A 27,479-nucleotide genomic window follows, 5' to 3' on the forward strand; every position below is an offset into this window, starting at 1 on the left:
TTTATGTGCAGGAAGGCGTCCCTTCCTGTACATAAACAGTCACTAATGGTGATTTGCTACTTTTATGTGTGCTGCAAAATGCAGCACGCACATAAGTAGCAAATCTTCATTAGTTAATGATTTTTATGTGCAGATTGGGACACCTTCCTGCACATAAACAATCAGTAATGACATGTTGGTCTTTCTATTTGTGCTTTTAGGTGCAGCCTCAGATTTACACCTCCTTGTCAGTCTGGGGCAGGGTGAAAAGCAATGGGTGTTGCAGTGGAAAGCCCACTGCACCACCCACCCACATGACTCTTTCACGCTAAGTCATGTGTGTAAAAGGACCTTACTTATTTGTAAATATGGAGAAGGGTATAACGCCACCAGAACGTCGCTAAAAGTAATGCTCTGGTGGCGAAATCCCCCAGTAAATATGCTCCTTTGGTTCCTAGAATGTCTCTTAAGGCAGTGCATTGGGCGCACCACACAAGGCTTATGAAAAGCAAATGAGGGAGATACATTCTTCTGACTGACAAAATTCTACTTAGGCACCAACAATTACCACATTCTTATAATGCCAACTTTATTTAACATATAAAGCAAAAACAGGTCTGTAGAGTTGCATAGGTCTAACTTTGAAGCTAACAAAAACATTTTAAGGGTAGTTTGAAAAACCTTAAATCCATTATGACATATATTACATTGTATCTGTGTTACAATTCTGATGTCAAGGAATGATACAAGAGGGTCACAAGATTGAAAGGCTGCATAATTGGAGGCTGCATTATTTTAATTCCTACAAAATACCATTTAAGTAAAAAAAACTGAAAGTATGATATTGTAATCAAAATAAATAGCTATGCCACTAAATATAACGAAAGGAAGAATGGCCACGAATGTTGTGAATATGAGCAGTTTCTGGTAGTTGGAAACTAAACCTTCTGTACATGGAGTGACATGTGACAAAGGTAACTAATAATCAAATCTTTTTGGGGTAAATCAAAACTGATCACATTTGTATACGTATTGACTGAAATTGTGATACCATCTTAAACCCAGTGAAATATTATTCACTTTATAGCCACTGATAGGAGATGAGGATTTTGTTTGCATCATTTCTCAAACACACCTGATTGGTAAAAGATAAACTTCACTTTGAAACATATTTACTCGCACTTCAAGCATCTGAAGACAGCCTCATCGCCCGAAAAGGTCTATTGTTTCTATGTACCTGGAAGAGCTCACATTTCTCTGCCAATGATTCCCGTTGGGCATCCAAAGACGCAATCTGCTTTTCAAATAATACTTTTTGTTTCTCCCATTCCTTTGATTTTGCCTTGAATTCCTGAAGAAACAAATAACATAATACTGGTAATGGAAAACATAGTAAAGCTCCTGGTGTAGGCTTTATGTTTATTGAGAGACATTTAACAATGCACTGTTTCTTTATCTTGACACTGTGTACAATCAAAAAACGCTGTGCCACAATGATCTAAATACATGAATTCTAGGTTCTAAGCCATATGCACCAACTAATGCTTTTTGCACCAGTGCTTGAAGTAGCATCTTTCAGGATGATTCTCCTACACAGGACTTTTATCCTGTTATTGAACAGTTGCAAATTAACATAGGGACTTATTACCACTAATGTCGTGCTGGTGGTCTGACATCCGCTGCACTGCGGAACCACCCACAGTATTACAGCTGCGGTAGTCGGACCGCCACTGGACCACTGCAAGCAATGAGGATCCAGGAGCCTGCGGAGGTAGCACAGCAGTCTGTGGCAGCAATATGCTGCTGGTGCCGCTCCGGCACCACCAAGCATATTATGATTTGCCTCAGGGTGACCCTTTTCAAGGGCGGTGAGTCTGACATGGAAAGGGTGTTGGTGAGGCAATTCAGGGGGCACTTACAGGGCCCCCTGTCACCTCTGTGCAGGTGGGTGCATGCCCAGTTTTAGCACAGAAAGCAATGCTCAACATGGTGCATTTATTCCCGTGCTTTGTCGGTTCCACGTAGCTGCCTTTCCAGGGATCACATATGAGCCTTAGAAAGGAACTGCCATGGGACCTCCAAAGCACCACCCGCCAGACCACAAAAACATTTATCATCTGGCAGGCTGTCTGACTATGGATTTGGCGGTCTTCAGATGGGGCACTGGTGTGGCGGCCCGCTTGAAGCCAGCCAAACTTGTAATAAGGGATGTATGTCGTTACTACGCATGCTTTTACAACGCATGCCTTTACCGCGCAGGTTTTAAGACGTAAGTCGTTACAACGACTTGCATTGGGGGGCGCTGGATAGTGAATAGTTTAATTTACTATTCCAACTCCAGTCCCCGTGGATAGTAGGCAAGGTTTTGGATAGTAAATTAAACTATTCCCTATCCTACAGCACCCCCCAGTGCAAGTCGTTGTAACGACTTGCGTTGTAAAAGTTGCGTGGTATAGGTACTGCGTGGTAAACGTTGCGTTGTAAACGCTGTTCCCCGTAATAAGGCCCATAGTTTTGTAGTTGATACAATTTGTACTGAAAATGTACAAACATATACTTTTATCATTGAGATTTTAGAATTTTAGTCGCATTGTTTTAAGGATAATCTTTATAATTTTCTATAATGGAACATTAGCTCCTTTAGAGTGTGCACAACTTTCTTTTGAAGAAGTAATCTTTTAATAGGAGTGGCAAATTCATATCAAAGACTTATACCAGCGAAAATGTAAAATGACTCACAAAGATCCTAAAAAGGACTATCATGTATGTATTAACTACAACATATCACATAGAGGGAAGTACAGAAAACAAAACTCTTGTTTTTACTTTAAATTGCAAAACTACACAAAGAACAATCCCTACAGCACAGAAGCAGGTATGAGGCTTTAAGAGCCAACTATCAAGCCAATAAAACCCTCTCAAGAATCAAAAGGAATTTTGAGGACACAAGGCCACTTCAAGAAAATAGAGAGGCCTTTTATTGAATAAATGAGAATAGGCAAACCCTTTCTTGAATAAATTAAGAAAGCACACATAAGTAAGCGAGTTAAAAGCCTACACATCAGAAAGAGGAGTGAATCTAAAATTTCTCACATTCTACAGTCTTGCAAAAAAGAACAAGCCACACAAGACCAGGAAGACATTATCAACATAGTACACTTTACATCTTTTAAAACCTCCTAGACTTGACAGTTTTGCTAATGGAATTAAAAGAGCCACTACAGTCTGACATGCTCAATGCACTCATACAGTATTCAACTGAAGGTAAGTTCCCAAAATATGGACATAAGGCTTTTTACCCATATGTGCAAAAACTGTATCTACCTGAGACCACATACTTGGTATGTGGTTAAGCAGCAAACTACATTTAAGTTAAATGGATATCACACTAATTACAGCATTACCAACTGTAATAACAAATATGTTCACAGAATACTGACAGGGAAATATGTGTATATATTGTCAACTTCCAAAAGACTAAACTCATGTTGGCCCACAGGATTTTTTCCTAAAACTGTTTGAAAGTGGTATGGAGGAAAGGTATATATACAATGTGAATAAAGAAAGCAGAACAATATTGTCTATTTAAACAAGAATAGTGGAGAATAGATGGAGAAGTGTGGCTCAATGGTTAGAGCGGCAGACCCTGTTGCAGAGGTCTAGCCTGGGTCCAGCGTTCAATTCCCTGCCTCGGCGGGTCTTGGGCTCAAAATTCCACGGACCTGATAATTCTCGCCTCGGTGCCTATTCCAATCATGGAGTGCAACTCTGGGCAATAGCTTGCTTAATCTCCACAACGGCCCCCACAATGCTGAGGATGCCTGGCCTCCACCTTGGGGGTGCCCAGGAGTGGACGCCTCACAGGGAAAACCAGGATGGGTTCCACAGCGGTATTTGTGCAAGCGCCTTGAGACCCTTGCGGGTGAGTAGTGCGCTATACAAGTATCAATTTTTAATAAAGGATGATGCCGTAGTCCAGCTTGATTCAACATGAACTTGAATTACTTGGTAGTCAACTTAGTAGAAGGGAAGACCTATGGAGTTTAGGCTCCAAGACTGTGGAATACTCGGACTCCAAGCATGATTTTTCAATTGTACAATTTCACAAATCCTTATGTATTTTCCTCATCCAAACTTAGTCCTATGAAGTGAGCATAAAGCTACATGGTGCACCTACATAATACGCAGAAGAACCATTAACATCAAAACTGCATGCTTCACAAAGAAGATGCGAACCTCAGATACAGAAGAAGGCTTACAAAATATCTTTAATATACAACAACACTAATCAGAATTAGTGAGCTTAACAACAGTAATACATCAGATTTTTCATTAGAAAAGCCACATTAAGATAAAACAAAGACTATAACAAACACTAGATAACATAAGTCACCTCAGGAAAATTCACTCAAATCACGACATGTCTCCAAGAAAAGGCAATACCAGTGTTCTACACCTTAAAGTGAAGTGTTAAGGTCTAATATGCCATGCAAAACTCAGGATAGGACGATCTTTTGGAGTTAATAAAACAATAAACCTCTCTGACAGTAAATCCTCTATGGCTTGCAAGTTACACTGGATCAGAATGTTGACACTGTTCTAGTAATGAGTAGAGGTGTAAGCCAGGAGGACAGGGAAAATATGGTTCCAAGAAGATACTTTTAAAACGGATCCAACTTGTATTGTCTGTATATTTACTAAATTTAGTAGTGTGCATCATTTCCAGAGGCCATCACATTTTAAGGTGCCCAAAAAATATCATATAAATCAATACAATAAATGCAACACAATAAATACTTCATAATACACACAGATAAAATTCAGTACAACCCTAACACCATACTATAATCTAAACTCAGTTCAGAGTACTGAACCCAAAAACTACTAGTAGAAAATGAAGTGTGGCTATACTCACCGAGGTATATGTCCAGCGGGTGTTTTTTAATTTAACCAAGTGGAGTGATGCAGATATTGTGGGAACTGGCTCTAAAGTTTCACCTCAACTACGCTCAGTAGTTTACCTCTATACTTCTCTTTTCCCCGTTTTGGCAGCATACACTTGGGGTCACGTAAGGAACATAAGACCCTGGTTTTAAAAATAAAACTGATTGGACAAGTAAAATTGGGAGATGCACCATGAATGGCTTCCCACACTACACATAGAACTCTATATTTGATGTATTCCTTTACCGTCAGCCAACCTACCCGAGTATGATATCTGGAAATATAATCATATTTCTTCAAACCAAATATGATCCTGATGGCGTGATTTTGCACAGTTACAAGATCGTCAATATACTTCTGGGGTAGGTTCAAATACACCACTGACAATAGCACAATATTAAAAGTACTACTGCATCAATCACTTGGGTCAATGTTACATTGCTCAGGAAAAGTGCCAATGTAAAAGACTTTAGAGAATTTTTAAAGACGGAAATAGGCAAACCTGCAATCAAAAGAGCTTAAAGATCAAAACAAAATTTGGAGTTAAATAAAATGTCTGGAATCATTCTGGGTTGCACTGCCGAGGAAGGGTATGTAGGTCAATGGGCCATTCAAACCTCAGAGAGGTTAAATGACAAGACTGCCAACCAAAAGGCTTCCAGTATTTCTAGTATTTAAGCTTAAACAGTTGACAGTCATCCATGTTTTTTGTGTTCTTCAAATAGACATTAATGGAATGCTGATGTGGGGGTCAAATCAGAGGAACCCACCAAAATCTGGGTGTTGTCCATGTACTTTTGAGACTGCAGGTCAATTGTCGAAGTTACAGGTTACTGCACAGCAGAGCAATGCATTCACAAAAAAGCCATCTTTTAATAAGTGTCACAAGATGAGGTATAAAAAACCATTTTCATGTTGAATAATAAAGAATACAAATATGCAGAATGCACAAATTTGGATCATAAGGAAGCTTCCCAGTAGCATATCAAACTTCTCTATCGCTTTTAACAAATCACTCCTCTTGAATAATAGCATCATTCTGGACTATTTTACAGGGAAAGGCCCATTTAAGTTCTCACTCCCAACTACATCACACATACACATAATACAGAAGGTCACAGGAAATGTTTTAAACTTTATTAATATGAGGTCAATCTAAACTGCAGCATCATCCCAAATCTTATGGAGATTATTAACTATAAATGTTCAATGCCCTGTTTAACAAAATATCCCTCCTTGTCGCCCAACCATTGTATTTTGGGAAATTCCTGAATATGAGTAAAACCTTTCTCAGGCTATATATCCACAGGATCTTGATTTCTTTATACAAGCACGAATAGTTTGAAATGTTAGCCTACCTGCAGTTTTTCAAATCCACTGAACAAAATTACCTCCTTTCAGACTCTCAAATTCGACTCATTTCCTGCTCACAGTGTACTGAAGTCTCCTTCATCTCCATTTGGTATAACGTTACGATTATAGACAGAAATAAGGTAGCATCTCTCATAATCCTGACCTCTCAGTGGAGTTCGACATTTTCACCATTAAACAGAATACTGTGTCCATAGGGAATTTAAGAAAAAGTTTTAACCTAGATTGAATTCCATCCCACTGCGAGGTCACATCTCACAATACTCCTAAATGCCAAAATACTTAGGGGCATATTCGGATGGCAGGCGGACTTTGTCCGCCCGCCATCCCTGTGGAAAACGGGACCAGCCGCGACCTGAGCGGCGGTCCCACCATGCAAACTATAATGCGCCCGCCACACTGGCGGGCGCATCATGCATTTGTAACATTGCGGCGGTCGGTGTTTACACCAGCACCCGCCGCAATGTAACAAATGCATGTCGTGTATTTGCATACACAAAGCGGCAGGCCCCGCGCAGTGCCTGCTGCATTGTATATGCAAATGCAGGAGGGTACCACAGGTGCACCCCCCACCTCGCCTTCATCATGGGGGCCTGCAATGGGCCCCCAAAGTAAAGACTGCATGCTTCTCCACGGCGGCAGCATCTGACGGATATATGATGTTACCACGCGTACTTTTAGCACGCATACCATTACCACGCATTTTTTACAACGCAGGTCATTTTACAACGGAAACCTTTACAACGCAATACACTACAACGCAGATACTATTACAACGCATACCATTACAACGTAAGTATAGGTAAGTATATAATATTAATATATAATGTAAATATTTATTTTTGTATTATTTAATTTAATTATTTATTATTTAATTATTAAATAATATTATTAATAAAATTAATTTTAATTTTATTATTTGTAAATATATGTTAAAAATACCCCTGTACCCCAAAACCCAAACCCAGCCCTAAAACCTAAAAATACCCCTGTACCCCAAAACACAATCCCAACCCTAAAACCTAAAAATACCCCTGTACCCCAAAACCCAAACCCAGCCCTAAAACCTAAAAATACCCCTGTACCCCAAAACCCAAACCCAGCCCTAAAACCTAAAAATACCCCTGTACCTCAAAACCCAAACCCAGCCCTAAAACCTAAAAATACCCCTGTACCCCAAAACCCAAACCCAGCCCTAAAACCTAAAAATACCCCTGTACCCCAAAACCCAAACCCAGCCCTAAAACCTAAAAATACCCCTGTACCCCAAAACCCAAACCCAGCCCTAAAACCTAAAAATACCCCTGTACCTCAAAACCCAAACCCAGCCCTAAAACCTAAAAATACCCCTGTACCCCAAAACCCAAACCCAGCCCTAAAACCTAAAAATACCCCAGTACCTCAAAACCCAAACCCAGCCCTAAAACCTAAAAATACCCCTGTACCCCAAAACCCAAACCCAGCCCTAAAACCTAAAAATACCCCTGTACCCCAAAACCCAAACCCAGACCTAAAACCTAAAAATACCCCTGTACCCCAAAACGCAAACCCAGCCCTAAAACCTAAAAATACCCCTGTACCCCAAAACGCAAACCCAGCCCTAAAACCTAAAGATACCCCTGTACCCCAAAACCCAAACCCAGCCCTAAAACCTAAAAATACCCCTGTACCTCAAAACCCAAACCCAGCCCTAAAACCTAAAAATACCCATGTACCCTAAAACCCAAACCCAGCCCTAAAACCTAAAAATACCCCTGTACCCCAAAACCCAAACCCAGCCCTAAAACCTAAAAATACCCCTGTACCCCAAAACCCAAACCCAGCCCTAAAACCTAAAAATACCCCTGTGTGGAGAAGCGTGGCTCAGTGGTTAGAGGCGGCAGACCTGGAAGCTGAGATCGGCCGTGGACCAGGGTTCGATTCCCTGCCTCGGCGGGTCTCGGGCTCAAAATTCCACGGAGTTGACAATTCTCGCTCCGGTGCCTACTCGACTCACGGGGTCACACTCTGCGACTCTGGGCAATAGCTTGCTTAATCTCCACTACGGCCCCTCGCGGCGGGATGCCTGGCTTTCACCTTGTGGATACCCGGCCGGGATATCTCACAGGGGAATACCAGGACGGGTTCCCTAAGCAAGCGCCTTGAGGCCCCTGGGTTAAAGCGCGCTATATAAATCGAAGCACATTTACATTTACATTTTACATTTACATTTACCCCATAACCAAATACCACTAATAAATGTTTTTAAAAAAAGATAAACTTACCTATAATTATACTTACGTTGTAATGTTATGCGTTGTAATAGTATGTGCGTTGTAGTGTAATGCGTTGTAAAGGTAATCGTTGTAAAATGACCTACGTTGAAAAAGTATGAGTGGTAATGGTATGCGTGGTAAAAAATCTGTGGTAACAGTTACATACCGCATCTGACCGCACACATCCTAATATGGTTGGCGGTGTCTCGCACACATCGCCACCATAGACAAGCACTTTTTCCGCTGGTCAACTTCGCGACCGGCGGAAATGCAGCGGACGGACTTTCCGTCCGCTGCGGACCCCCCAGCCATCCTAATGTGGCGGGGGGTCATTCTGTTGAGGATGGCGGGGGCAATCCGCCCGCCATCCTAATGGGCCCCTTAGTATTGAGTGCACCATGGAGAGCTACAAATGCACCCCTGCTTTTCAAAGCATACTTCAGCCCTCTGCCAGGACTAATCAGCTCCTTGGGCCATACATGCTACAACCATACCAATGATGCCCAAATCACCTTTAGAATAGAAAAATGCGACAATGGAAACTACTGCTCCTTAGAACCCTACCTGAGGTCAATTAAAATTTAGATAAGTGTGAATGCATTTAAACTGAAATGCTCATATGATGGGATTAGGGCTCACTGCAGGCCCCTCTGAACTGGCCACCAGAACTGGGCAATGCAACACTACTAACCAGTAGTGTGAAACTCCTTGGAGTTATAATGAACTCCAACCTCCCCCTAGATCAGCTTATTTGTGAGGTGGTCAAATCTCCTCTTCACTGCTACACAGGATAGTTCCATTTCTTGTTTTACCCCAAAAGTGTTCTGGCTACTATTGCTCTAGTTCTATATGGACTAGACTATAAGCACACCTGCTATGGGGTCTTTGAAAACGCTGTCCTTAGACTGATTTGCTCCTACATTTAAGGGAACGCACACCAATGGGTTAACCGACTCTACACTGACTCCGAGTCGCCAGGCACATATCCTAATAGGTGTATCACGCATACGGACGGCAATGGCAACCACTGCTTCTTCCTTTAGTGTAATGTCCATATGTACAACCTTGGAGGAGCCTCAGATCTGAAGCTAAGATGCTAATTTAAATCCACAGCTCTAAAAACTCCACCTGGGAGAAATGTGATTTCAAGTACCATTAGTCAAATTTTGAGCGTTCATACCTTCATTATCTGGGGGTTAATTGCAATTCTTCATTACTGGGGTAGTGCTGTCAAAATCTGACACAACTCCCCACTACAGCCATTTGATACTGGCTAACAATTCAGATCATGGCTAAATCGGGATCTTGATACTACCAGATTAATTGGTTTTCCACATAGAGATTCTCGGAAATAGAAATCTGCCTCTTGCAGCTGCCCTCCTGTTTCCTCCCTGAACCAGCTTTATACAAACCATCTAAGAATGTCAAATGAATTCATGACAACCTGACCCTGGTGATTACCATCTGTAATCTGCATGAAGCATCGCACAAATACTATCAAGTGAACTATGAGCTTATGCACCAGTAGTCTCTAAGCCTGGTGCCTCTACGCTAGGCTTCTGACTTCAAGGACTTCTTGACATTATCAAGGCATCAAGTAAGAGACCCTGTCAGTGAAACTTTAATCCACCCATAGTCAATGAGGAGCATCCCACTGAAGTTGGGTAGAAGCAATGCTTACCTGGCCTCTCATTTTAATTTGTACACATCTTGACTTCTGTTTGTCCTTGTATGCTAGTTACAGTTGGATGGCACGTATGTGAGGAAGGCATGTATGTATTCTATTGGCATCACACTGTTGTTCATTCAAGCATGCCTGAGTGCAGTGGGCATCAACGCTTCTTTGATTACCCCTTGGAGAGTCACCCACGGCATCATGTGCCTCCCAGTCAGTACACACTTCAACCACACACTCATTGAACCATTCACATGGGGTCTGGCTTGCAACAGATCAGAGAAGAAATGCAGGCTCTGGTCTGCAATAAAATGATCAAAAAAGGGTGCTGCAAGATCACATCAATGGTAGAAGCATGATACACAAATGAGATGCAAACGCTAGCATGATTACACTGGCCACTACTGGGGTTCCATTGTCAAAAATATTCATCATCATGCAGCATGTGGGGAAACAGTCTACAGTTGACAGGGGAAAATGGCAGCCGAAGAGATGAAGGATTTACAGAATACGAGTTCAGCTGCTTGACCAGTCTGAGGAACAGGTCCTGGGCACAAACACATTATTAGATCCAAAGTAAGGCATCAAAGGCATCAAAGATTAGGCACATTCAACAATTGGGATAGGAACCACTAGGCCACTACTCAATGAAGTCATTTTTTAAATTAATTTATTTATTGCTCAAATTTATGATGCATGCACTGTGAATCAAATCTTCGGTGCAGCAAAGATGGGTACATGGAGAACAGGGATCAAAGAGAGCAAACAAGACACCTTTACAGGACTTGTTTGAAAATTAGGACAGAAGACACAGTCAAATATGGGATGGCTAAGCACAGTTTTGGTGCGGTCACCAAGAAGCAGTGGTATCATCTTCCTGTAACTTTTAAGACCGAAACTAATAAGAGGAGAGTGTGAAAAAGGCAAAGATGTTGAGGAGGTGCTTGAAGAACAATATTGCTGCCGAAATATGTGTGAGAGGCTGGTCAAGGATTTGTACGTGAGGCAAAGGATTTTGTCCTCTGATATATTTCTGTACACATCAGTCATTCCAAATGAAGCTAAGTATATGAAATGTCCCACCCATAACAGAGCCACCAACAGTGGAGCTAAGATGGATCCAAGCAACATTAAATTTCACATGGCCCCAACAACATTCAAAGTATGATTTGTTGGATATAGTAGGATCATAGCATTCCTGGTTGCATTTGGGACCACTGACTAGGTTTATAATCTTCCAAAGACACAGGGGCAGCTTTTCTGAATCTGGAAGATGATATGAAATATCATCTGTGATGCTGTCCTAGTCTACCTTCATTGTTGTGCGAAGACTTTGGGATCCGCAAGGCATATCAGAATTCCAAAGAATAGAAGCATTTCAGATACTTTCGAAAACTTAACAGTCAGTTTATAAATGGCTCTAAGGTAAATATAAAGCACATGTTGTCAGCAAATTTATGAAGGGTTTCAGAGTGCTGACGGTGGAGAGCAAGCGAGGGAGGGAGCCGCTGAGCCGCGCCGTAACTCGAGCACCGAGTATCGAGACAGAGCCTGATACCTGACGCCGAGGGCTGCTGGCGGAGGAAAAGTAGGAAGAGGAGTGGTGAGCACAGGGGGACGGAGGGGCAACGAGAGTGGAGTTGGACAAAGCGGCACATTCCACCAGCTCTTGGCGCTCCCCTCCTTTGCTCTTTGTAGCGCTCTAGTGTTTCGCGGGTCTCGGCCGAGACCCGGAAACACCCACATACTATGTAGCAACCTCTGGCTAGGCTTGGCCAGAAGGAGATAAATAAACGGCCGGAGGTCGCTCGTGGCTTCCGGTCCAAGAGACTAGTCCTTGAGTGTGGTGTCGTTATTTAGCAGCGCTGCGTAGGCCATCACTGCATGGTACCCTCACTCCCTTACACTGGCGACGAGGGTGGTGACAGTTCCCCTCGTAAAACCCCAGAATAGTCGAAGAAGTGAGGGATCGTTACCGGCGCCGCTTTGCTTCGTGACCGCCGGCATCGGTGAGAAGCCGAAAGAAGAAAGTGGTACCTGTTTCGGAGGTGGACGCGGTAACTGCAAGTGCCGGTAAGCAGCGTGCGGTGAGCTGCGTGAAGGACCGGCTGGCAAGAGGCCCCAGGAAAGAGGGAGACACGGCGTGCGACGGGGCGTGCGACGGGCCGAGCGAGCCACAGGCCCGACTGAATGGCCGCATCGCGTGCGCATGCACAGTGCGTGCGACGCTGGCCCAGACAGAGAAGACGCGTGACGCGTGACAAGGCCTTCCACGCGACGCAGAGGCAGCAGCTCCGGTGAGTGGAGCAGAGGCGCTCTGGGTGCTCAAAGTCGGCGTGTGAAGCCAGCGAGCAGCGGAACAATAAATAAAGGTGTCAAGCGGCCGTAGGGGCCGAAGATCTACTGTTGAAGAGACTGGAAAAGAAAAAAAAACATTGGCAAATGCAAGTGTGAGACCTGATATTGCACCGCAGTATGAATAACAGTGACTGGCAATAAAGTCAAAAGGGGAATAAGCATTGGCACATGAGACACAGCCACAGTGCGAATGCAGCAAGAAAGTGGGTGGACGACTGATAGCAGGGGTGGAAAGCGAAGTGTGGTAGAAAGCCCCAACTAGCCCTTGTCACGAGGTCTGTTGTCCAGAACAATGCAGCGCAAGGGGGAGCACAGCAGGCAGCAGCCCCAGCACAGGTAGCAGGACCGGCAGGACAGCAGGCAGCGGGACCAGTGGTCCAACAGTGACCACACTCACAGATTAACCCCATACCGCAGTTTAGTGCACTAATTGATCCAGGGACGGCAGCACCAAGGTGGACGGTGTGGCTAAGCCGACTGAACAATTACTTCACTGCCACTAGGGAAAAAGACAACGAAGTGAAGAGGTCTTTGCTCCTGCATTTTGGTGGGGATGAGCTCTACACATTATTCACCCATTTACCAAACACTGGGCTAGCAAGGGACTATGATGCGGCTGTACAAGCGTTAAATGCACACTTTGACCCTCAGTTAAATCCCCATTATGAACGTTTCAAGTTCAGGCAGTCCAGGCAGCGGGAAGGAGAAACGATGGACGCCTTCCATGCGAGGTTGAGAGAGCTAATAAGTACGGGTCCAGATGATGATCAAACGAAAGAAGTGACAGCCCAGTTGATTCAAGGGTGAAAGAACAAACATCTCAGGACAATAATACTGAAACAACCCCGAATAACACTGGATGAAATATTAATGCTAGCCAGGTCACACGAGCTATCCGATGCGCGAGCCACAGCAATGGAGGCGGCCATAAACCCAACAGCGAACGCCGAGGTCACAATAAAGACAGAAAGGGCGGACGCAGTGCGGAGCAGTGGCCGAGGAGGACGAGGAAGATGGCCGACCAGAACGCCGCACCGCACGCCTTGCGGCTCCTGTGGATATGAAGAACACAACCAAGATGGCTGCCCAGCACGTGGCAAGGCATGCGCCAAGTGCGGAGGACTGAACCATTTTGCCAGTGTCTGCAGGAGTAGTGCGAGAGGAAACTTTCGAGGGTGCGGGACAGCAGGCAGGAAAACACCGACGAAAGCGGTGAGACAACTGGCCTTAGAAGAAACTCACCACTCGAAAGGTGCGAGAACACAGGCCTGCTACCCACAGCGGTTGGATGATTTGTCGACCGAGGATGAAGAAGAGTGCTACTACATCTCGTTCGTGAGCATCAAAGCAACCAAAGGCACAGCGGTCACCGCACAGAGAAATGGAGAAGAGGTGACCAGGAACGTGTCTTGGTTCAAACGCATCCCTCCTGTGACAGATTCCATGGGAGTTAACGCCAGGTCAACTCTTGAATTTGCAAACCAGTCAGAAGACACAGGCAACCCAGACGCTGATGGTGAGCCTAAGATCACACCACCATCTCCGGCCAGAAAAGAACCGGAGCCCTTGACGGTTCGGGGTCAGGGTTGCCACAACCTAAGGCCGAATCCAAGACCAAGTCAGAGACTGGCTGACTTTGCATGTTGACTGTGTGAAAGCTCCCGGAACAATTACCAACTTGGGAAGGGATGTAGCGCTCTAGTGTTTTGCGGGTCTCAGCCGAGACCCGGAAACACCCGCATACTATGTAGCACCTTCTGGCCAGGTGTGGCCAGAAGGAGATAAACAAACGGCCGGAGGTCGCTCGTGGCTTCCGGTCCAAGAGACTAGTTCTTGAGTGTGGTGTCGTTATTTAGCAGCGCTGCGTAGGCCATCCCTGCATGGTACCCTCACTCCCTTACACTCTTTACCGGACATTGGCAGCCCGCTCTCCCGCCTTCCTGCACTGCCCCACATCACATCCTCAGCGCTAATGCCAAGACCTCGATGTAACCCCAGACCTGGTTCCAGCGCTTGGGGACGGGCTGCGCACAGGGGTTGTGGAGGCTGGAGAGGCTGTGAGAGCAAAGTAGAGAAAAGGTAAAGCACCTCAGGCCAGTGTGTCTGCAGGGCCCAGAACTTTGCTGCTTTCACATTCTGCACTTATTTCACTGGGGGCCCGTTTGTTGTTCCTACCTGACACCAAGTGCTGTGACCAGAGGCTGCTGACTCGGACTCCAGGGGGCTGTTTGGGGCTGCGCTAAGCCTGAGTGCCACCTGAGTGCCACCATTGTCCTTCGGCTGCTGGGGGCTACATCCCCATCGTCTCTTGCGGGAGAACACCACACACCGTGCTGCGAGTGCCAGGAGGCGCATATAAGGAGGCCAGGGCTTGCCCGCGCCCGTCATAGCCCAGCATAGCACCCTACTAACATTTTGCCTTCTGGAAGAAAAGCATCAGTTGGACGCTGCTGCAGGAAGGTGCTGTGCTGTGAAACCCCTTTACACTGCCCCAAACCAATGTCAAATTTTTACTATCTCTATTGGCCCACAAACAGACCCTGTGACCCTTGATGTAGGGACAAATAACATGAAGGAAGCAGCGACAGCCAGTAACGCCAGAATGTTAGAAGCCATGGTTATTGAGATGCAGGGTTTGTTTAACAAAGGTTTCACACTGCTATGGGACAAACTGAGCACATTAGAAACAGTAGTAAAAGATTTAGGGAGTAATAGCAATAGGGAGGCCGGACCGGATGACAAGGTTGATAGGAGACATAGTAAAATGGTAGAAAGGGTGGATAGTAATGTGCAAAGAATTGTACATCAACCATTAGAAGAAAATGAAGGCAGCAATACCCCGACCATGCAGATTAGAACAGGTGAGAGAACCCAGGTGCCACTAATTGGCCCAGGTCCACTAATGACCCTGAGAAGTTGTGCAGTCCCCCCAAAAGTGGATAGGTTACACGATGCGCGCAACTCGAGTAGAGTTGCCAACAGGGAGATTTTAAATCTGCCCCCTGCCTCATGCCCGTACACTGTTATATTAGTTCGTGTTGGGATACTAAGGAAATAATAATGGTTCACAGGGTAGGGTGGCTTGGCCACTCCTCCAAAAATATAGAAGGAGATTGTATAGTGGTTAACTTCCTCCGGCCACAGTTGGTACGCTATATTCTGAACAGACATGAGGGAACGAGCTTGGCGAACAGTAACATCTGTGCACTTCCATTGTTTTTTTTTTATAGCCCACCGGCATGGAATTTACCATCTAGGCAGCACACAGTGCCACTGACAAACAGATACCAAGTATTTTCAGACTTGGATGCCCAAGACTGACAATCATCAGTGCCATGTGAAAAATTTTCTGCAGTCCATTGGCAGCCCCAAGAGGAAGGGCTTCCCTCTGGTATTACAACCAATTTTAATAAAGTTCTTCTTAACAATGTTAATAGTCATAAAAATTTTATCAGTTCAGACTGTGTATCAAGTACAGTAACAGGATCTACGAAAGAAAGTGAGGCAGGAAGCTTAAAAGAGGTGGCATTGATCTCTTGGAATGTCGCAGGCCTTAAAAAGAATTTAGAAGATGTTGTATGGCAGGAATACATCGACCATAAAGATATAATTTTACTCCAAGAGACATGGTCTGGAGAACCGCTACATAAAGTAGGTTACAAAACTGTTAGCAAATGTGCTACTCCATCTGCTAGAGGGAGGCCCTCCAGTGGCCTTTGTATTTGGGTATGGTTCACTCTTGCTTTAGATGTTAAACTAGTTGATATATGTTCAGAGGACATCCTGGGAGTAAAATTCCAAACACTCGATAAAAAGGAAGTCTATATAATAAATATATACTCTAAACCATATTTAACAAGTAAAGAATCGAAGGTAATTGAGCAGCTAGATAACGTATTAAGCACTATTGAGGTAAGGGCATTGAAAATAGTGGGAGGCGTTTTTAATCGCAAATACAAAATAGTGGTGGGGCTAGAAAACATTTTTCAGGAAGAAGATTTGGCCAATAATATTCTGCTCCTGGATAGCCAGTTAGTAGTGCTGTGTACAGTAGCGGTTGCCCAGTTATTAAGACTTGTTTCGGGACACTGCTTGAGAGCTTGTAATGGTCGACTACCGTCCGATAGCCCAGCAGCCCACACATTCACTAGGATGAATACAAAAAGCCACCTAGATTATATAATGATCTCAATTGAGCTTTGGTCAACGGCCCTTGATTTGAAAGCTGACACTAGAGTAGAGAGTGACCATTACCCACTATGTTTAACACTGTCAGCTCACCTTTTTAATCCAGCCACCTTAAGTACAGGGGGTTCCGGCAGTAGAACTATAGATCCACTTGTAAGTAACAATAGGAGAGCTTTCAAGGGGCTTTCGATAGAAAACAACCTTGTGGCTATTAAACAGATTGATGAAGCTCTTGTGGATAGGGCTTCTCAGTATGTAGATGTCCCTGAATTGGATATTCCAATAATGGACATCCACCATAATTTAGTTAAGGACTTGGAACCCATATTAAGTAAAATCCCGAAGGAAGCTAGTAACGCGATTACCGCGGCGGCTGAGTTAAAAAAATCCCTGGTATAATTAAGTATGCCGCACTGTAAAAAATGAGCTCATTACGGCTTTTAAGGCTAAAAACATAGTGGTCTTATGGGAAAAAAGGATAGAGTACAAGCAATTGATAACATATGCAAAGAACAAATGGAAGACACACATTTGGGATGAATTACTAGTAGCAGGTAAAAATAAAGACCAAGCTGGCTTTTGGCGTTTAATCTCAAAGGGAAATAGAAAAGGTAGTTGTAGTAGGGACCTTTTTTGAGACGTAGAAACTTGGATAACACACTTTTCTAGTCTCTACCCTTCTTCCTCAAATGATATTGATTATTACCCGGCGAGTTATGAAACTATAATAAATGCTGCCCTCTTATCTTTTAGTCTAAAGGAACCCCTTATAGCCATAGATGCATTAAAGCCGGGAAAGGCGCCTGGCCCCGATAAAATGCCTGGAGATCTTTGAAAACATGACAAAGGTGTGTGGGGGCCCTATATTAATCTGCTGTGTAATTCTCTTGCATTAGGTGCACCATTACCCGAAACTTGGAAAGGGGCAGAGATCACCACTATCTTTAAGAAGGGTGATTGGCATAACCCATCCAATTACTGACCAATTAGTCTTATTGATGTTCTACAGAAGGTATACACTAGGCAAATTTTAACACCTTGGCTGCTAGCGATATTTTCCTCCTGTGCTGGGTTCTCAGATTTACCATTGTTCATGACGAGCTCAGCTCGTCATGAGCACAGCTCAACCGTGCCTCATGACGAGCTGAGCTCGTTATGAACATGGAAGGGGTTAAACAGATTGATTGAATGGATTGAGGAAAATAACATTTATCTCAGTATCAGGCAGGTTTTAGAGTAAGGATTGGCACGGTTGACCAGGTTTTTAGATTCCTTTGTATAGCTTGAAAATATGTAACATTTAGGAAGGGCCATCTGTATATCGCCTTTGTGGACCTAAAAGCAGCATTTGACCTTGTCCCTAGAAATCTCCTGTGGAAGTCCTTAAAGGACCTAGGGGTCCTGGGGGAAATTCTTCCACAGAATATAAGATTACATGAAGACAATTGGGCAAAGGTCCGATGGGGACCACGAGGCGAACTAACTGAACCAATTAGGGTTAATAGAGGTGTAAGACAGGGGTATGTTTTAGCTCCGCTTTATTTTCTTTATATGTTAACGACATCCCTGATCATCTCTTTGGATGTATTCATGATTCCCCTAAGCTAGGAGGGCTGCCTGTACCGGCACTCCTCTTTGCTGACGATACGATTTTAATTTCACAAACACCGAAAGGGCTACAAAATTTAATACATTTGTTTGGGGAATACTGCAAAACCAAGGGGTTAGAAATAAACCCCAGAAAAACAAAATATATGTCACTTAACCCTCACAAAACCCTCTCGAAAAATGTAACTGTAGATAACCTGAATATTGAGTGTGTACACGACTTTAACTACTTGGGTAATACCTTGGATTCTAGAAAAAAAGCAGAACTATACTCCTCCAGAACACATTTCCATTAATAAGAAAAATTGAAAGTTGTACATCTAAAACAATTTCACCCGCTCTTGAAGTGTATAAATATAAAGCACAGGTGGCTTCATTGTACGGGGCAGAGCTGTGGGGTCCCGCTGCAAATGAAACAGTCAGGGTGTGTGAAAATAAGTTCCTTAGAAAAATACTCAGTTTGCCCACACGGACACCATTGACTCCTATGCTGATATATTTAAATTTTAATTGTGTGGATGACCAGGCTAACCTCAGACCACTATGGTTTTGGGTTCGCTTATGGAGCACAGAAGAGCTTATCCACTACAGGGAGGGTCTAGAAGAAATTCTGGGACTAAATAAATGTATCGGTTTGCCTTGGTTAAAACACATTCACGATTGGTTCCTTAACCCCTCCCCTGCTGGTGACGGAACCGCTCCGTCATCAGCAGCGGTCGCGCTGTGCTGATGACGGAGCGGTTCCGTCACGGCCCGCTCGGCACACCTGCGCGGCGCGGATTCCGCGCCTGCGCTGAGCATTCCATTGAGTGGGCGGGCTGAGATGGAACCGCTCCGTCATGAGCACAGCGCAACCGGTGCTGGTGACGGAGCGGTTCCGTCACCAGCATGGGCGCGCCGTGCGGCCCCCCGCCCCCTTAGCGCTGCGGCGGAATAGCCGTCGCAGCGAAGGGGTTAAATTGGGATTAAGGCATTACTGGGATGAGCCGTCTGATTTGACATTGGCCTCAAAAAAACTTTTGAAGGAAAACTATTGGTCCTTCATACATAATTCAATGTCCCATTCTTCTAGGGCTGGGTCATTGCCCACACGATTTCTCCAAATGAAAATTGCTTGGAATTTCGAACCTTTTATAAATGAAATACAGCCACATATACCTTAAGTACTGTTATGGCATCCTACAAATAAAGTCAAATACAGTAAAATGGGCACTGGGCAAGGACCAAGCGGATAGATGTGTCTCATGTGATTTAGGTATGATGGAGAATGAGGCACACCTGTTGTTCTTCTGTCCGGCGTACACGCACTGTAGGAATAAATGGATAAAATCTATTTGCCGTTTGCTTGGTACTAGATCTTGCCTGGAAGCAGAAAGACTATTACGTTCCAACACGAGACAGCCTGTGGTTTTTAGTGTCAGTCGATATCTTTTTGGTGTGTTCTTGATAAGGAAAAGGGAAGGTCTGAAACTCTAGGCTGAGAAAACGAATGGAAAGTTAGTATGAACTAGGCACGTGCACTTTACTAGAACAAATGAAATATATATATTTTTCTTTATATCATGTAAAAAGTCTGTTTTAAGAGAACATTTTTGGTAATAAAATGTATTTTATTGGTACTTATTTATATAGGTATTCTTTTTAAAGTTGGCCTGAAAGAGTTGTTCTTCAAATCTGTTTTTTATTAATATCTTTTTACTATTTAACATTTATGAACTTGTAAATACCGCTAGAACATTGCCTAATTTGTTGGATGGATCTAGGTTTGCCCTATCATGAATTATGTAGCATTATATTTTAATTCGTATAGGATGTATTCTGGAAATAATTGTATTGTTTTGTGTAATCTTTTATGGTTATTCTTAACCGAAATAAAGAACAAATGAATGAAGGATAAGAATTAAACTAAAATATATGTGTGATTTTGGATAGCCAAAGAAGCCCTTGGTAAAGACCAGGTGCTGAAGCTGACAACATTAAATGAACAAACATGCAGCATAGTTACAAACGCTAGAGTAACACCAGAGAACTTGTAGGGCAATGCATCATTATGGTATGCTGCATGGTATCACCATTGGGCACTGAGTATGTACTGTTGCCAATTTATTACACCCCCCACTTGACACAGAGGAGGGAGACAGTGTTGATAAAGGACATCATGATGAGAATGATGAACCAAGCACAGCTATCACATGCAAACAATTATGATTGGATATATTAGATGCCTTATGCTGCCACCATCTAGGTACCATATAAGAGACACATCAGTGGCCGCCGACTGAATTTTCTTAGCCCCACATTTGCCTTGACTAAAAGAACTGCTTTAATATGTATATATTCCTACCACTGGAGTGAATTGTCCACTTCTGTACGTAGTATACTGTGTAAACACTTAGGCCCGAAAGATGTATGCTGTTAGCCAGAGCATTAAGATAATGATGATGGTGTAGCTGTAACACTGTCAGTTCAGTGACTAAGACAGGTACCACAGTGCCTGATTGTCCATCAGGAAACACATCCACTGTTTGAGCACGGTACTTGTGTACCCACAAGGATGGTGGATGGGTGCAGGTAAATTCTTCACCCACGCTCACAGTTACCGCAACAGACCCCTGCGCACAAGGACAGAGTAGCGTGGAAGGGCAGCCACTCCCATAGCTTGTGCAAACCACACAGCTCTACATATGAACACTCATACAGGGTTTTCCTGCACAGATGGATGGTGCCGGCATAACGGTGCCCACCCCAGTGTGCTTTGCAGCGAGTCTACGAGAAATCTATCCTTGCAAGTATTTCTATAATGATGGCCATCATTTTCTATCAACAGGTATCTGTGGCCTGCTGGAACGGCAGTACAGAATTTTGGTACATTGATTTTTGGATGATTTAAGGATGTTGTGGAATATGTTTCATATATGTTGCATTAACTAATCATAAATTAAATATAACACTTTTTATAGAGACATGTGGCCGATTTTTCGCATTGATTTTCTAACTCAATTGTATGACTTCGCACATTGCAAGCCCAAAAATCTTTTTATACCCATTGTAGTGTCTCATGTACTTTAAAAAACTGTTGCTTTGGAGAATCAACCTGTGTTTTAAAATAGAGAGCCATCAAGACACAAAAAAGGAGCTACCACTCACGCACAAAGGGGACACCAAACAAATGCGGAATCTCCCCTCCGAGATAAACTATCTTATATAGTTTGAGTCTATATTTGACAACCTCTGATTTCGTCACTTTTTAACCACTCCCCTGTACCAAAAAACAGAAAAATACCTTACAACGCGCCTTATTTGTTGACAACTTTTAATGAGGGTAAATTAAAGAAGCCAAAACACAAATCTGGACACTAACGCCAGCAAATCAACTATCTCCAACAAACAAGTTGCTCTAAAGCATTGGTATTTAAATTCCAGTGTGGGAACTCCTCCCCTTGGAATTACAGTGTACTAACAGCGAGACATTAAAAAATAGGGAAAACAATATATTGGTGGGGGAGGGGAGTGGCATATTTACAAGCCCCTATCACCATCACAAAGTCACCTTTGCTGAAGTTGTGGTGGCGATAGGGGCGTTACCTTATTCTCAAGGCAGCATTAAACCACTTAACGTGGCTTAAAGCCGCCTTGTGAATAAGGCACCGCTTCATATTATACTTAGCGTATTCCACTGCAACACCCATTGATTTTGCCACTGCTCCATATTTACAAGGGCAGCTCCAAAATTAAGACCAGGGAAAACCTGGTCTTAAATAGGCGCAACTAGGAGGAATGTTTCATTGCTCCTCGTTTTTGCTACGTTGTACAGCACACATGGAAACAGCAAAAGACCATTAATTGTGTATGTGCACAAAGGGGACCCTTCTTGCACATAAACAATCAATAAAAAAAATATGTTTTGAAACTTCTATGTGTGCTGCATTAAGCAGCACACATAGAAGTTTCAAAATGCAATTACAGATTGTTTATGTACAGGAAAGGACACCTTCCTGCACCTAAACAATCTTCCCCTCAAAACAGGCACCCTTGTATTACGGTGCACGGGTGCCTGCGTTGGCGCTAAGCAGCTAAAATTAGCGCCAGCGCAGGGGGAAACACAGGGCTGCACCGTGTCCTTGTAAATATGGTGCAGCCCTGCGTTTTGGAAGTGGTGGAGCGCCGTGTTAAGCCAAGGTGGCTAATGCTTCCCTCTGCCACTTCCGCGTAAGTATGCCTCTTTGGTTCAAGAGGCCCAAACGTGAAACATAAATATGCATTTTAGCTACTAGTACTGCGTTCGTCTTGGCTCTGTACAGCTGAATCTAAAAAAAAAAAAAAAAAGTGGGCACTTACAACGCAGCTTGAGTTGTGACTTGAGACACATTTGCTCACACAATTAGAAACATTGAAAATAATCTACTACCAACATAAGAAATATATAAAAAAAACACTGAAGTTGAAATATAGTAGAGAAAAAGTACTTCATGAACTACGGTAAATTAAGCGCAGAACATGACAAAGGCAGGAGGACAGTGAAATTAAAAAAGCAGAAGCGCAGGCATATACCTCACTGGGGGGTTTTTGATACTGTTAAATTGAGGCTGTTCTTGTTGAACTCACATTGAGATAATATTTTTTTAAAAATCGGTAATACAGAATATTCAGTTGTAGACACATACGGATGTATGACAGTACAACGCAATCATTTTGATTGCGGTACTTTACATCGCGGATTTTACAAAGCAAGTTGTTACAACGACTTGCGTTGGGCAGATTGAGGATTAATATGATTTTCTATTCCAACTCCAGCCCGCATAACAGTAGGGAAGGTGTTAGAAAAGAAAATCACAATATTCCTAACCAAGAGCGCAAGTTTAGTATTGACTTGCGTTGTAATGGTATAGTGGTAAAGGTCGTGCGGTGTAAACACCGCATTGTAAAGGATGTTTCCCGTCACATCCAGACCTGCAAATAGTACTGGGCAGCAAATATGGATGTGTTTACAATATAGTATATATATATATATATATATATATATATATATATATATATATATATATATATATATATATATATATATATATACAAAATGTATATCAGTCTGTCTCCAAACCTCTTTCGATATGTTCGAGAATACCTGGACATTAAACCCTTAAACCCTTACCACTTAGAAGCGTATTTGCTCTAGCTCTCTTTGAATATAAACTCCAAACATGGAAGTATAAGATGCTAAAAAAGCAAGAGGTCTTGAATAGATGGATCTTCACATCTGTCTAAAGAACGAAAACCAAAATGCAGGGAAATATTATCAATAGAATAGTGAGGAATCATTGTCCCTGCTTTTGATATTGCAGAAGGCCTTCAATTTTCAGACTCTGATGACAGGGTGTGCAGAAATGAACATAATGAAAATAACAGGAAGCACTAAGGCGTCTTTTGTACATGTTCCAGCTGTATTAGCCACTTGGATCATTTAATGGTCTACGAAAGAAATAAAAGTATTCCTGTATTCTTCAACCATGTCAGACAGATCATAGCTGCAAAAGCTTAGGTTCGCCCATCTGAACCGACCGTTATGATGGCCCTGTTTGATGTGATTCAATTTGCAGAGTAGTAATGATTCAACTTTCAAAGTTGAAAAAGAAACACAAGTTTTACAATTCTGGTTGTAAAAAAGGGGTAAGGGTCCTGAGTACAATTTGCAGGATATCTATTTTTAAGAATCATGGAACCAGATGAACAGGGCAAACCAAGATAGGGATTTTGCGATATTTTGGAAATTTGTGGTGGCAGGCTTGTCTTATCATTCTGAACATAAGTAAAGTAATATTAATGCATCAGCATGGGCCACGCATCATACAGTACTTCAGAGAAATAAAACAGAATTAGCATAGATCCCTGAGAGGTGACACCGACCTCACTTACAAGCAGAAAAGCTCATGCACACTACGTGATATCAGTTGATCACTTTAATCTCAACCGATCCATAAAGTTCCAGATTTTGATGGAATATTAATGACGAGCAGAAAATACTCTCAGAGCTAAAAGCCAGAATTTTTTATTTTTAAAGCAGCAATTTAGTTAAGAGGCTACTCAAAGTCATTGAACCATTCAATAATTGTTCAAGTGTATAAAAAAATGAAACAACTATTCAGATCTGTTGTTGGGGTTGCTCCCTCATTTCCAGTATGGTGAAAAAGCGTAGGAAATTATATGTGGTCGGGGTGATGTTTTGTGTTGAAGAAAATAATGTTTACCTGAGTCAAGTAAATAATGAATTTGAGATAAAAAAAATGAAATGTGTTGTATTCTCTATTTTGAGCAGAAAAATATGCCAGAAACTTAAAGAGGAATCTATACTTCTGGCTTCAGTGGACTAGAGCACAGTGCAAAGTAGTATGCTGGAGATTGAGGCTTGATACTGGATCACAAGATACTGCCCTAGACATTCTTAGGGTGAAAACACTCTCTTTGAGTATCATAGTCACCAATCACATAGAACTTTTTAGTTAAAAGGAATTTTACTTTTACTGTTATCCCTCCAGGCCTTGTGCCAGTTTATACATTTGAAGTGGACATCAAGAAACATGGGGCTTGGATCACAATGAAGGAAGAATGAGAAATAGATAAATTACAGATGTTTGACTCTCTTGGTCTATTTATAGATCATGTAACATGTGAGTTCAAGTTACTAACGCTAAAAATATTTTTGCCTAACCGTATGGTGCCCTGATAATTCAACAGGTATTAAAAGGTTGTTTTATTGTCTCAATGGTCAAAGTTTCAAAGGTAACACCAGTCTGGCAGAAGTCTAAGTGAGTAACATCCTGGGATTCACTCAGATGAGCGCAAAGCATGCACTGATATTTTAGGGGGTTCATAGAAAGGCCCAACTGAATTAAATTGTTTGCTGTAGATATGTACAACGATCTTCATAGTTCAATGAACGAGTACCCACAGACCTTTTCATCAGTGGTGGTTCCTCTTAAAGGGCGGAGGAGCATTGCCCTGCCTGCTCCGAACACAGCAGGTACATGTAAATAAATGATGGCCATTATTACCATGTTATTACAGGCACATGCTGTTCTAGCGTGAGTGTCAGAGTGTGGGTGCTGGGGCAAGCTGATGGCAGCATCAGGATGACTTGTGAAGCTGCTAGTGAGGAGTGCGCATGTTGAATTGGCCAGCTGTCTTGCAACGGTCAGCCAGACATGCGCACTTCAGATCGACCCAATCCCAGCGGTGTTAAACTGCCCAGGGATTGCAGGCACAGGCACTTAGGCTCAAAAGGAGCACTGTGTTAGCCTGCTGAAACCAATTCTGGTGCCTCTCACATCCTGAAAACAGCATGAGAGCAGCTCCAGGATTGGTTAGGTTTGAGTTGGCTGTAGGAAGTCAACCACCTTCCATTCCTTCACTTCACTGTGGCCCAGCAGAAAAGCCCGATCAGCCCGAGCGAGTGCAGCACGCCAACCTCTGCCAGCACCTCTAGCCAGACTAAGCTGCAAGAGGTAGGAGCAAATAAAGAAACAGCCCTGCACGTGTTTACACTGCTTTTAACTTATCTGAGGAAGGAGGGGTTGAAGGCTGGAGAGTTAGTTGGGGTATGTCTCCCAGTAGCTGAAATTCTTGCTGCACCACACCTTCAATAGGAAAACACTCCCTGTCTCCTCGCCAGTGAATATCACGCAACCTGTGCCAGCAAGCACTTTATGAACAATTCACCGGAAGGCGGTGCTCTGCCGCTGTTTCTTTGGCCGGGACTAAAAGCAGAAGCTGAAAATCTTGGCTTTTCAGTTTTCCCAGTGAGCCCACCAATACTCTGCACAGCGGCAAGCTCCCTTCCCTCTTACTGACTGCTACACGGTGCGCGATGCCAGTGGTGACACTGCTCTGTTACTTGCAGTGATTAACACACGGCTTCACCCCAGGGGCTGCATTTCACATTGTCATTGTTTGCGCCTTGCAGATCTTTTAAACAGTGCGCCACCTAAAAGGTGGCCCACTGTGAGTGCGCCCCCTGAGAGCTTCTTTGCCTCTGCACCCGTGTCTGTAATATGGCGCTGAGGCAAAGGAATGCCCTAATTTACGGAGGGCATTCCCCTATGCAAATGAGGGAACGCTCCCTGATGGTAGCGCTGGCACTTTAAGTGCGCCAGAGCTATCGGTACCCCCGAAGGGGACGCACAAGCGTCTGCTTCCCTTCTGTAATACCAAAGTGTCCCAGGGGCACTCAAAGCGGGTGCAAACGCCCGTTGCTCCGCTGGGGCACTTATTGTAATAAGGCCTACGGTGTTGACTGTCTTACAGCACAATAAAGAGTAGCTGATTGGTGCTGACTTGTGTGACCATGTGTATGAGAGAAAGAATGTGTGCCTGCTGTCATTTAATTTTTTTTTTTTAAATATGAATTCTGAAACATTCCGCTGTCCCCGCCCTAACAACAATGTTATTAGTGAGTTGTTGTACACCATGTATGTGGCCTGGTTCCTATTGATACCTTAAGCAGCATTATATTCTGTGAAATCAAACATAAGATGCCTTTGTACAGAGCATATCATGGACTTGTGTATTTTAAGGTGCGCTCATATGTGATAACGAAGAGAAGTGAGGCTTGGTAAAATAAAATATTTGCCTTGGATCACACAGTTTGGTCAAGTGGGGAAGCAAGAATTGGTCAGGGGATTTCTGCTTTTACATTATGCAGTTCAGACCTTGTGACCGTGTGGCTGCCTTGCTTGTGCCATGACAGTTGGAAAGAACTTTAACGCTTCACCACTTTCAAAAGTCATGAGCCTTCACTGCTTTAAACCTGCTACAATAAGGACAAACATCTAACAAAGGACAACTCCATGACACTTAGAATAGGTCTGGAGATGTACATTTATTTTCGTTGGCTAAAACATATAAAAGATTAATGTACAGAGGTCCCGATTCCCAGAATGAACTTAAGGCTCAATCCTAAACTTACTGCTATTTTGGTATTCACAGAATGCACTTACTACTTTTGGTATTCACAGAAGTTAGGATTTTGTCTTAAGTTTGTCTTAAGACAAACTTAAGACAGACTTAAGACAGACTTAAGACAAAATCCTAACTTAAGTCTGTCTTAAGTT

General features: G+C 43.2%; 1 protein-coding gene across 1 annotated transcript in view; it reads right to left on the reverse strand.

The window, feature by feature from the left end:
- DEUP1 (deuterosome assembly protein 1) overlaps positions 1 to 27,479 on the reverse strand; it is a 388,243-nt gene that overhangs the window by 227,654 nt on the left and 133,110 nt on the right. The window contains exon 6 of the mRNA XM_086935316.1: positions 1,217 to 1,330. Within this exon, the coding sequence (XP_086791442.1) occupies positions 1,217 to 1,330 (114 nt within the window). The remainder of the gene's footprint in view (positions 1 to 1,216; positions 1,331 to 27,479) is intronic.

Source organism: Lissotriton vulgaris, chromosome 8, assembly GCF_964263255.1.
Source record: "Lissotriton vulgaris chromosome 8, aLisVul1.2, whole genome shotgun sequence".
In the NCBI taxonomy this organism is placed as follows: Eukaryota; Metazoa; Chordata; class Amphibia; order Caudata; family Salamandridae; genus Lissotriton; species Lissotriton vulgaris.